We start from the raw sequence: 11897 nt of genomic DNA, 5'->3' as shown, positions 1-11897 counted from the left end.
AGCAGAGTTTAAGAGAGAGAGAGAGAGAGAGAAGCTGATCAACTTTAAACATCTGCTGCTATCAACCTCTTCAGGAAACAGAAATTTGTAATTTCCAGAATCAGATCTCTAAACCCATGTGAACCTTCTTCCAGCCCCTAGCCAGAGGCTTTTCCTCTTCAGTGTCTCCCCAGCCTCAGTTCCTGGCATGACAAGGAGGTGGCTCTAACGCCAAGGCAACGGGAGGTAGTTCCCAGCGGCTGCAGGGTTTGGTCACTGTGCAGCGTGGCAGGCAAGCAACGCTCCTGGAGGGGCAGACCATGGAAGGCCTCTTGCGTACGCCCTGGTCATGCTGGGGAAAGCGTCCCGCTGAGTTGTGTGCCCCCTTGTTACTAGCAGGGGCTTCACGCTTTAAAATTGGCTGCTCCTGCTGGTGAGATTTTGCTCAGTTTGCGCACAACCACCTAGGCGGTGGTGTACAAAATGGTGTCTGGCCAGGCACACACTGGCGCAATGTGAAAAGCAAAAGCAAAAATACCCCCACCCCACCCCCCATGGACACAACATACCAGTTATGAGGGTCGTGTCAGCGCCAGGTTTTGAAGGGGCCTCGGTTGCCCCCCCCCACTCCCAGGACGTGTGAATCGGCAAAGCCGCCCTTGCCGAAGCTGCCCAAATTTCATCTTGAAGCTCCTTCTGACTTGAGTGCGTATCAGATGACAAGCGTTTCCCTTTCCTTTCCTTTTTGCATGAAAAGTCGTGCGTATTTCCAGGCGTATTTCCCAAATGTAGGCATCGGTCGTGCACAGCTTTGAAACAAACAACTTCTTCCATTGCTTAAAGCATGTTCATGAGCATTTTTCAAAAGTTTGCATTCTTTCCATGTGCGTTTTCAACTCTGTGCGTGCCGCCGAACGCGCCGACTTTTGGTCCGTGAGTCACACAAGAAGCTCCGAAATGTACAGGCTTTGACCGCAGGTCGCATCTGGGTCTGCGTTGAGCCTGGAAGTTGAGAACTGGATAAACCCTGGTAAAAAAAATATGACCTGAACGAACTTCTCATACACCCCCCCTCTCGTGAGTCTTTGCCTTCTCACCGCCATGGTCACCAGCTGCTCTTGCTTTCCTCCCTTTCTCATCATGCTTACTTGAAGGGCAGGGAGCAAGCGGGCTGCAGTGTCCCCTGCCCCTCCTCAGCACTGCTGTGGCCTTGGACAGAGCAAGAGGCAGGTGAGCAAGCAGGTTGCAGCAGAGGAGAGGAGGCGCGACGCCACAGGACTTGTCAGTGGGGCCCTGCTGGGGTATGTGCCCTCAGCAGGTGCCCGAGCAGGCTGACCCTTGACGCCAGCCCCGGGTAGGAACAAAAGGATGAACCCCCAGCGCATTAGGAAGAGGACAGGACATACGAGGCTCAGCAGAGTTGAGAAAGTGAGCATTCAGGACTACGGTTCACCTGCCGTAGCACAAGACTCTGCTCACAGCTAAGCTGGTGTTAGTGCTGGTTGAGGGGAGCTGAGTGCAAATCCTAGTAGGAGTGGGATAGTTGTTGGAGCTTTGAGGCTGATCAAGAGGAGGGTCAGTCCAGGAGGAGATGCAAATGAGGCATGGGGGGTGAAGCCAAGAAATATGCCTGGGCCGGGTGGCCGAGGCTAGAATGAGAAGAGTGGTGGTGGACGAGTGCGGGGTGTTGCAGAGCAAAGCTAGAAAGCATTACAAGCAACCCGGCTGTCTGCCCAAGGAAGATCCAGCCATGACCTAGAGGCATTTGTAGCCAGGCCAGGTCAGAAGGGACCAACGTGCTGCTTGCAAAAGAGAGGCGGAGCCGTGGGGCACTGGCCTGTTTCCTCTCCCGGCCTCAACGGCTCCCCGGTTAGAACCCCAGGCCACTGTGACAGCTAATTCCAGAACCATCGCTCCAAACTCGGGTAGACTTTCTCCTTGGGCAAGCTGGGATAGTGCTGGCAGATGAGACAGAACCGTTCCTGCCAGTTGTCATAAAGCTTCACCGCATAGCTCCGCTTCCATTCGTAGTAGCGCCGGTAGCTGGTTTCGTTCATGGCGGTAAGGAAGTGGGCGAGTTCTTTTGCAGAGCTGAAATCATCCACGTGGATGAAGGCCTCGGCGGGGAGGAACCGCTGGTAGTTGGCTCTGGGCGGTCCCAAGACCACAGGGACAGCCCCGGCGAGGAGGGCGTTCCTCCAGAGCTTCTCCGAGATGTAGTCCAGGTGGATGGAGTTCTCGAAGGCAAGGTAGAACTTGTATTTGGAGATGGTCGGCAACAGGCAGTCCGGGCAGAGCCGCTTTCTACTTGCTTTTCCGAAGACATCGATCTTGATGTGCTTGGAGAGGCTGCGGTGCATCCGGGCTCTTTCTTGGGTGTGGTGGTAATTGCTGGTCACCCAGGACACTAAGCCGGTTTTCTCTGGGATCTCCACCGTATCTGAGGTCCGAGGCACGAGCTTCCCGTATGGGACAAAGATGTCCGCGTCCTGCCTGTATGACATGACCCAGTTCCATTCCGTCCCATTCCAGCCAGCCAGGGCTTGGGTATGTTTCGGGGACTCCAAGGAGATCCAGAGCCACTTTTGCCCCGGGTGAGGCCTCGGTTTTGGGAGATGTGGCCTACTCCTCTGGAGTTCTCGGTGGTGGAATGCCACGACGTCCGCTTGGCCGTACAAGCTGCGGTTGTGGGTCAACCAGCAGCCCTCTATGCCGTAGTGCACAGCGCAGATGTCACTGCTCAAGTTCAAGACTCGTCCAAAGGGCCAGTCCCAAATCAGGACCATCAGTGGGGGGTTGCGGAGGGCCTGAGCTCTGCTGGGGCTGCTGAACGAGATGAAGGCCATCGTGCAGAGCACGGCACCAAGAAGGGACACGCCGGGAGGCCTCGTCAGATCGGGGTACAAGACCATTGTACGGGGATATGCCAGCCCCTCGCTCCTTCTGCTTGTGGCTCGTTTAGGGGGTGTCGTTTTCTCTTTCAGCTCAGCCTGGCCTCTTCCTCAGTCACTTTAGGAACTGCAATAGCAAAGGAAGATGAGGGATCACCCCTGTGTCACTCAGAAGCCAGGAGAACAGGGTTGCGAAAGGCCCCTTCCGATTTGGTAAGTTCTCCTTCGCAGATTATAGGAAGCTGCCTTTGACTGGGTCAGATGGTTCACCCTGCAAGCCTGGTCTACTCCACGGCCAGCGATTCTCCAGCACTCTCAGGAGTGCTGAGAGGAGAAGGCTCATTTCTATCACCTGTTACCTGAGCCTTTTAAATGAGAGATGCAGGAGGGGATGGTGGGGGTTAAAAACTCTCCTGCCCAGTGCAGAAAATTGCTTTCAACAGGGATTATTACAATTTTGTCCACTTTCTCTCCCTCCTTCCTCTTTTTATCGCCTCGTTCCCCAAGCCCAGCCAAGTTTCGCAAGGCCAAATTTTGACATGTTCCTTCCCTGTTCCTTACAATGACGTTTAGAAAAGCTTGTGTTGAGGACATACGGATTTTGTTAGTTCCATCCCATCTGTGCTTTGCGGATTGTCGTTCTGTCCTCCACTCAATGACAGAATCAGATTTTGTCAACCAGAATTTCGTTCTGTTCATGCTAATTCGCATGGGCACTAAGGCAAATTATTTTATTTTATTTTATTTTATTTTATTTTATTTTATTTATTACATATTTATACTGCCCAACATCCTAAGCTCTTTGGGCAGTTTACAACTAAAACCATAAAATCCAAATTAGCGCGAATCCTCACCCACCCACAAAAGCTTTTTTAAAAAACAACAGTCCACAAGTTTGTGGTATCTGGATGACTCAGATTCTGTATGCTGTAGAATCTGCAGTTCTGATTCACCAAAATCCGAAATCAGTTGTAGATTTCTCTGCCTTATAGGTGTTTGCTGAGTGATCATGAGACTGCCGCCACCCACCCCAAATCTGTCCTCTACCGTAAACTTGCTAGCTCACTGACTCGCTGCTGAGCTACTTCTCCCTCTTGGCCTCAGCTTTCCCGATACAGGGATGAATCTACTGGCCTACATTACAGGGTTGTTGTAAGGTTTGTGATGCCCACGTGCTAAGGTGTTTGTTTGTTTGTTAATTAATGCCAGTGTTTGTTTATTGACTATCGATATTCATATGCCGCTTTCCAACCACACAGACACACATTCTCCCAGGCCCTGGAGGTGGCTCACAGACAATATAAAAAAGTATTAATTAAATTGTTTTAAATGGAAATGAATTTCACGTAACAATCTGAAACTGCAGTCAGGAGGAGGCAACAATGAAATGCACATCCTTAAACACTAGTGCAGCTTTTCCCAACCTAGCACCCTGTGGATGTGTTGGACTACAACACCCAGCATCCCTGACCACTGGCCATGCTGGCTGGGGCTCTTGGGAGTTGTAATCCCATGCATTTGGAGGGCTGCATGTGAGATTGAAAGCAATATTTCTGAGGACTGGGAGGGGAGGAGAGCAGCAAGCCAGTGGTTAACATTTTTTTTTAAAAAAATCTAACAATGTGAGGCTCCATCATTTTCTGATGCTTTAAGCAGATAAAGCAGCAGGATGCATTTTTCACCAACGGCTGCATCAGCCACCTTTGAAGCATCTTCAACGGCATCCTTCCTCAACTTGGGTCCCTGCAGATGTGTTGGACTACAATGCCCATCTGTCTGAGCTAGCATCGAAGCTTCCAGGTTGGGGAAGGGTGCTCTGAGATGGGTGGGGATTTCACTGAAGATGGTGGACAAACAAAACTCTCCCATGACCTTTTATCCCCATCCCAACCCTATGGAGTATTTTGGGCTAAGAGAGAGAGAGGCAGGGTGGGTGGGTCAAGGAAACCGAGAACCCAAGTCAAACGTTCTAACCACTGCACCACACTGTCTGTCTCAGTGCTAGGTAGCACTGTTCAGAGTCTGGATATGACATGCTTTGCACAGAACCTGGAAGCCCCTGGCTTGAGATCTCCTGTTGGTAATGTTGGTAATGAACAGCCCAGGGTGCCTTGCAGGAGGGGAAAAGGCAGGATATGAAAGTCATAAAATATTATTCCTTCCTCTCACAAGGAACCTCAGGTGTTTAATGTGGCTGATGTGGACTTCCCAAATTCTTTGTAAAAAATGTCGTCATCTGATTCATAATACTACTACTTAGCAGTCAGAGACAGACAGACAGACAGTTATTATAATATTTATTTCTTTACAATATTTATATCTAAGCAGATTCTAGAGCGGTGAACAATAAAAGATAAAAAGAATAAACCACCATATTAAAAGGTTTTTTTAAAAACAAAACAACAACAACAGAAAAGCAATGGCTGGCCAATCATGGAAGGCATGTTGAAATAAAGATGTCTTCAGCAGGTGCTGAAAATGGCACAATGTTGTTGACCTCCAGAGGAGGGGAGCTCCATACGGAAGGGGGCCCACACGGAAGGCTCTGCTCTGGGTGGGTTCCAACCGGGCCACAGGAGTATCGCATATGGTGGCCTCACTGGCTGGAGAGGTTGGTTGATGTTGTTGTTGTTGTTGTTATTATTATTATTAATTATTATTATGTGTAGTAGTTCAGCTAGTTACTTTTATGCCCTGGAATTAATGATCCACTACACACCACCAGTGCCATGTCATGCTTTGCAACTAACACTCTTGATTTGATGGAACAACCACTCTGCTTGCCAACCTGGATTTAAAAAACAACCACAACTCTGTGCATGCACAGTTTTGGATTTTAAGCTCCCTGAAATCTTATGAATAAAATGGTGCTTCTGCCATCCTTGTCACCTGCTTCTCTCCGGGTGATCATTCTACCCCTGCCCGCCCCCTGGGGTTGCAGGGCCCTAGACTTTGCCTCCATGGGCCATCCCTAGCAGGACCACTGGGTACGTGTTCGAATCCTGACACTGCCTGGACCTGCCCAGATGGCATGGGCTGATGGTGACAAGGAGGTGGTGCAGGGAGCCCTGGAGGAAGGAGCATGCCTCCAAAATGCCAGCTGGCACAAAATAAGCAGGCACTTCTGTGATTTTGTGCCACTTTTCCACTTTGAGGCTCCTTGGTGCCTCCCTGTTTTTGGCTGCACACAAGCAGGAACCAGGCAAAATGGCCCCGGTTGCAGCTGGGCAGAATCTAATAGCCACAGGGGCTGCGGGGAAGGAGACGGCTGGCATGAAATGGAGAAGTCGGGTGGAACTGAGATCACAGTGAGCTTAAAAAATCTCTTCTCTCGAGCAACCTTTTCCTTGCAAAAATAATCATATATATGTCCTCCTAATTTGCATACACACAGAGAGAGAAGAGAGAAAATAACGACCTTACCTAGCAGGAACCCTGACACATCAATATACCCTCATTAGAATGTCACACACACACACACACACACACACACACACACACACACGTGCGATAGACTAAAAACCGAGTATATTCAAAATATATTTAGAGCTAAATGTTTCAGCTTCTGCCCTCATCACTAGCTGTGATGTTAAATCAATACTTGTGCATACATACATACACACATACAGATTGTGACATCTGTCTGTCTATCTATATCTGCTCCTCTCTCTCTCTCTCTCTCAATCATCCTTACAGCAAAAAAATAATTCTAACCCTAATTTCCGTTCTGCATTTCTTATTTATTTATTTATGGATTTTTATGCCACCATTCAGCCAAAAGAGGCTCTCACGGCGGCTTACAAAAGTATTTCTTGACATCTTTCTCAAATGTAGATATTTGCAGGAATCCAAGGTTCAACACTTACATGCACGCACACACAGAGAGAGGTTTAGATTTGGCTAGTTTTTAAGCTTTATAGTTATATTACCACTTTGTAGTGGTTGTTTTTCAATCCCTCCAAAATCAGGTTTTTCAGGGGAAGCGAAATATGCCCACTTTTGGTGTGGGCGGCAGGTAGATATGAATTGGGTGTGTGTGTGTGGTGGGAGAGGTAGTGGTGAATCGCTGGCTGTAGAAGAGAATGTGCAGCTCATGTACTGAGTCAAATCAGGGGATGAATTGAGACAAGGCAATGATGGGGAGATTAATTTCGTTAACTGACCATTTTTACCCTGCCTTCATTCAACGTTTCAAAGGCAATATTGCCATTGACCAAGCAAAACCGCCAATATATAAATTACTCCCACTTTTTACTGTAGCAAAACAGAAGATGGCATAAACCAATTTTTAAAAATTCATTTTTATCATAAAATTTAAACAAAATAAAACAAGAAAAGAAAAAAGAATTGCAGCTATATAGATTGGAACAACATAACTTTAAGAATCGAATGCCATTTAAAATCCCAATAAAAAACTACAGATTTCTTTTTTGTTTTTACTATGCTAGAAAATCAAGTGTCTTGCCTTTTTCATGCAAAAAGCAGAAGCTTCTTGGAATGCTTTTAATTAATTAGCCTTTTTTTAAAAAGGAATTTGCTTTGTTTTAATTTTCATTTTTAGACTCCCCCCCACCCCAATTTGGCTCAAAGCGCCTTAACCAAAATCTCAGAAAATCTTAGTATCTTTATGAGGTAAAATCAGTGTAATAGTTTAGTTACCTTTTTTTGCACTTCCTCCTCTTGAGATGCTGGTCAGAATCTCTCTGAGCTCCTTCTTCCAAAAGGCCAGCAAGGGAAGCAGCATGAAACTGCAACTGAGGTCACTTGACCACCCTCCTTCCCTCTTCTTCTTTTTTGGTAAGATTTCATCACAGCCACCTTTTCTTTTCTTTTTTTACACCTTAGTTATACAGCTGAGTATTTCCTGGAACTGTAGCTTTCGTGTGGTTTTGACACCCTCTTATGCTACTGGCACTTGGCTCTGCATTGGGGCAGCAGCAGATTTACTGGAAGTGCCACCCTAAGAAGAAGGCCACTGAAAGGAGAGACCCTGAGTGCCACAGAAAGGCATGCCACGTCCAATTAAGACAACCGGCTTTGCGATGGGGCGTGGAGGTGGTGGTTGAATTGATGCATGTCGTGTAGAGAGATATGGGGTAGGTTTGCTGGTCCCCCCCCCCCTTATCATACTAGAAAGTTGTGCCAGGCAACAGAACTGATTCAGCATAGATAAAAGGAACTTCTGAAGTGGTTTCCTTCTATAAAAGGAAGCAACTTTTTCAGAAGAAGGGACAATTGACTTCACTTACTGCAATCTTTCCCATTGAACGCTGACTTACAGAACGTCTTGCCACCAGATTGCATTGAACACAAGAAGAGCCCTGATGCTGGATCAGACTGAGGGTCCGTCTAGTCCAGCACTCTGTTCACACAGTGGCCAACCAGCCATCAGCCAGGGATGAAGAAGTAGGACATGGTGCAACAGCACCCTCCCACCCATGTTCCCCAGCAACTGGTGTACACAGCCTTACTGCCTCGGATACTGGAGGCAGCACAGAACCATCAGGGCTAGCAGCCCTTGAGAGGCTTCACCTCCAGGACAAGGCGAAATTCATGGAGGAGCACATCGGGGCAGTCAGGTCTGGGAGCTGCTGAATAATTTTCCCACAATACCTCTGAAGGGTACTAGGACAGAGGCATTGTGGGAAATGTGACATCGGCTGCCCAGTGCTGATTGGAACGCCGCTGCCACCCGGCTCACCTGTCTTGGAAATGGCTGTGCAACCAAGGTGTGAAAAATGGTGGTTGGTGATGAAATCTGACCAAAAAAAAAGAAGAAGAAGAGAAGAGGAGGGTGGGAGAGTGGCCTCAGTTGCAGTTTCGTGCTGCTTCCCTCCCCAGCCAAAAGAAGAGCATTTGAGGGAAGGAGCCCTGAGAGATTTTGACCAGCATCTCAAGAGGAGGAAGAGGAGAAAAAGGCAACTAAGGGTGCAATCCTACACACGTTGGCCACACCCCTTCTGCCTTTGGCCACGCCCACCCTGAAAATTCCCCCCCCCCCCCGGGAGTTCAAATCTGGGCAGCAAGTGGCTCCCTAATCCCAGGGCTATATAAATGCTAAAATGCCATTTTAGTCACCACCGCTTTATTATTATTATTATTATTATTATTATTATTATTATTATTATTATTATTATTTATTTATTTATTTATTTATTTATTTATATAGCACCATCAATGTACATGGTGCTGTACAGAGTAAAACATTAAATAGCAAGACTCTGCTGCATAGGCTTACATTCTAATAAAATCATAATGAAACAATAAGGAGGGGAAGAGAATGCAAACAGGCACAGGGTAGGGTAAGCAGGCACAGGGTAGGGTAAAACTAACAGTATAAAGTCTGCACAACATCAAGTTTTAAAAGCTTTAGGAAAAAGAAAAGTTTTTAGTTGAGCTTTAAAAGCTGCGATTGAACTTGTAGTTCTCAAATGTTCTGGAAGAGTGTTCCAGGCGTAAGGGGCAGCAGAAGAAAATGGACGGAGCCGAGCAAGGGAAGTAGAGGCCCTTGGGCAGGCGAGAAACATGGCATCAGAGGAGCGAAGAGCACGAGCGGGGCAATAGTGTGAGATGACAGAGGAGAGATAGGAAGGAGCTAGACCGTGAAAAGCTTTGAAGGTTAACAGGAGAAGTTTATATTGGATTCTGAAGTGAATTGGAAGCCAATGAAGAGATTTCAGAAGCGGAGTAACATGGTCAGAGCGGCGAGCCAAGAAGATGATCTTTGCGGCAGAGTGGTGAACAGAAACCAACGGACTGATGTGGGAAGAAGGAAGGCCAGAGAGAAGAAGGTTGCAGTAGTCCAACCGTGAAATAACCAGTGCATGAACAAGCGTCTTGGCAGAAGAGACAGACAAAAATGATCGAATCCTGGCAATATTATACAGGAAAAATCGACAAGATTTAGCTACTGCCTCAATATGAGGAATAAAGGAGAGCGAGGAGTCAAATATAAAGCCAAGGCTACGAGCTTCCTTGACCGGAGTAAGCGTAACATCATTGACAGTAAGAGAGAATGAGAGATGAGGAGAAGGTTTAGGAGGAAAAACAAGCAATTCAGTCTTTGCCATATTGAGTTTCAAACGACGATGAAGCAGCCAAGCTGAGATATCTGAAAGACATGCCGAGATACGATCGTGAACATCAGGAGAAAGTTCCGGAGATGACAGATATAGTTGTGTATCATCGGCGTACAGATGATATTGGAGGCCATGAGACTGAATAAGCTTGCCCGAGGGCAACATGTATAAGGAAAACAACAACGGGCCAAGCACCGAGCCTTGCGGAACCCCTACTGAAAGGGGAAAGGAGGAAGATGAGCTGCCATTAGCCAACACGCTGAAAGAGTGACCTGCTAGATAGGAGGCAAACCAGTTATAGACAGAGCCACAAAATCCAAGGTCATGAAGGGAATCTAAGAGAAGATCATGATCAACCGTGTCAAAGGCTGCAGTTAGATCAAGGAGAATAAGAACGGAATAATGGCCTTTAGACTTGGCAGTAAGGAGATCATTGGTGATCTTAGTAAGGGCTGTTTCGGTGGAATGCAGAGGACGGAATCCAGATTGAAAAGGATCCAAAGCAGAGTTACTAGAAAGAAAGTCAAGACAGCGAGAGTAGACCGCACGCTCCAGGATCTTTGAAACAAACGGCAACAAAGAGACAGGTCGGTAGTTAGACAGAGATAGCCTATCAAGAGTAGGTTTCTTGAGAATGGGAGAGACTGTAGCATGTTTAAAAGCAGAAGGAAATGAACCAGAGGACAGAGAAAGATTAATAATATGAAGCAAGGAAGGGAGGATAGCAGGAATAAGATTAATAAAGACACGAGCGAATGGGAAAGGGCAGCGGAGAAGAGGTCACTTCACATGCTTGATGTTAGGCGGGCACTAGCTTTTTACAAGTCGCGCACAGACTCCATCCGTAGATCACAGCGACTCTTCATATGTCACAGTGGCCCTCAAAAGGGCTTACCTGCATCAAAACAAAGAATATCGTCATGGATAGTTCAGACCATACTTCTGGCTTATGAACTAGCAGGCATGACACCTCCAACTGGTGTAAAAGCTCATTCCACCAGAGCAGTCGCAACGTCTACTGCGTTCAATAAGGGCATCTCTGTCACAGAGATTTGCAGAGCAGCAACGTGGTCTAGGGCGACAACCTTTATTCGGCATTACAGACTCGATACTAGAGCAAGAGCCGATTGTTCATTTGGAAGAGCGGTCCTGTCATCAATCCTGCACTAACACCTACCCACCTCCGGTAAGTGAGCTTGCTAATCGCCCATATGTGTGATGCACAGAGACCACGAAGAAGAAATGCAGGTTGCTTACCTGTAACTGTAGTTCTTCGAGTGGTCATCTGTGCATTCACACAACCCACCCACCGTCCCCGCTTCGGTGTGGTGCCAGGTTATGTTATATAGATTAGATTTTACAAAATAATTCCTCCTCGGTACCGAGGCTAAGGTCTCAGGAGAACTGAGGAGCTGGGCGGGGACCCTCCTAGACATGCACAATAGGGAGTGGGGGAGGGGTTCCCGCCTAAAAGATTTTCAGCTTTAGAAGTTTCCCGACAGCAGCTCGCGCAGGCGCAGAGCCCATATGTGTGAATGCACAGATGACCACTCGAAGAACTACAGTTACAGGTAAGCAACCTGCATTTAGACAGAGATAGCCTATCAAGAGTAGGTTTCTTGAGAATGGGAGAGACTGTAGCATGTTTAAAAGCAGAAGGAAATGAACCAGAGGACAGAGAAAGATTAATAATATGAAGCAAGGAAGGGAGGATAGCAGGAATAAGATTAATAAAGACACGAGCGAACGGGAAAGGGCAGCAGAGAAGAGGCTGTTTTGAGGTGAAGTTCCACTTTCAGCCAGTTCTAAGTTTCATTTTTGGATTTCAGACCCAGGAGAATCTCTGAATCGATCTTGGACGTGGCCGCAGGCGGCCCAGATGCTCAGCAGACTCCGCGTCCCCAGTCCTGCTTCTTCAAAGTCCGCCTTGTCCCTGATCGGCATTTCC

At 47.4% G+C, this 11897-nt stretch overlaps 1 protein-coding gene across 1 annotated transcript; it reads right to left on the bottom strand.

Annotated features, from left to right (window-relative positions):
- Positions 1 to 1656: 1656 nt before the first annotated feature.
- Positions 1657 to 3024, bottom strand: FUT7 (fucosyltransferase 7). Its single transcript, XM_063144688.1, has one exon. The coding sequence runs from the start codon at positions 2889 to 2891 to the stop codon at positions 1875 to 1877; it is 1017 nt and encodes a 338-aa protein (XP_063000758.1). The 5' UTR covers positions 2892 to 3024; the 3' UTR covers positions 1657 to 1874.
- Positions 3025 to 11897: the final 8873 nt, after the last annotated feature.

The sequence above is a fragment of the Elgaria multicarinata genome, chromosome 19 (genome assembly GCF_023053635.1).
Source record: "Elgaria multicarinata webbii isolate HBS135686 ecotype San Diego chromosome 19, rElgMul1.1.pri, whole genome shotgun sequence".
Classification (NCBI taxonomy): domain Eukaryota; kingdom Metazoa; phylum Chordata; class Lepidosauria; order Squamata; family Anguidae; genus Elgaria; species Elgaria multicarinata.
The sequence above is the reverse complement of the archived record's forward strand: the minus strand, read 5'-3'. Positions and strand labels throughout refer to the sequence as shown.

What these genes read in the sequence shown, in the direction of transcription:
- FUT7 (XM_063144688.1), bottom strand. Translation starts at nt 2,891, where the DNA reads ATGGTCTTGTACCCCGATCTGACGAGGCCTCCCGGCGTGTCCCTTCTT.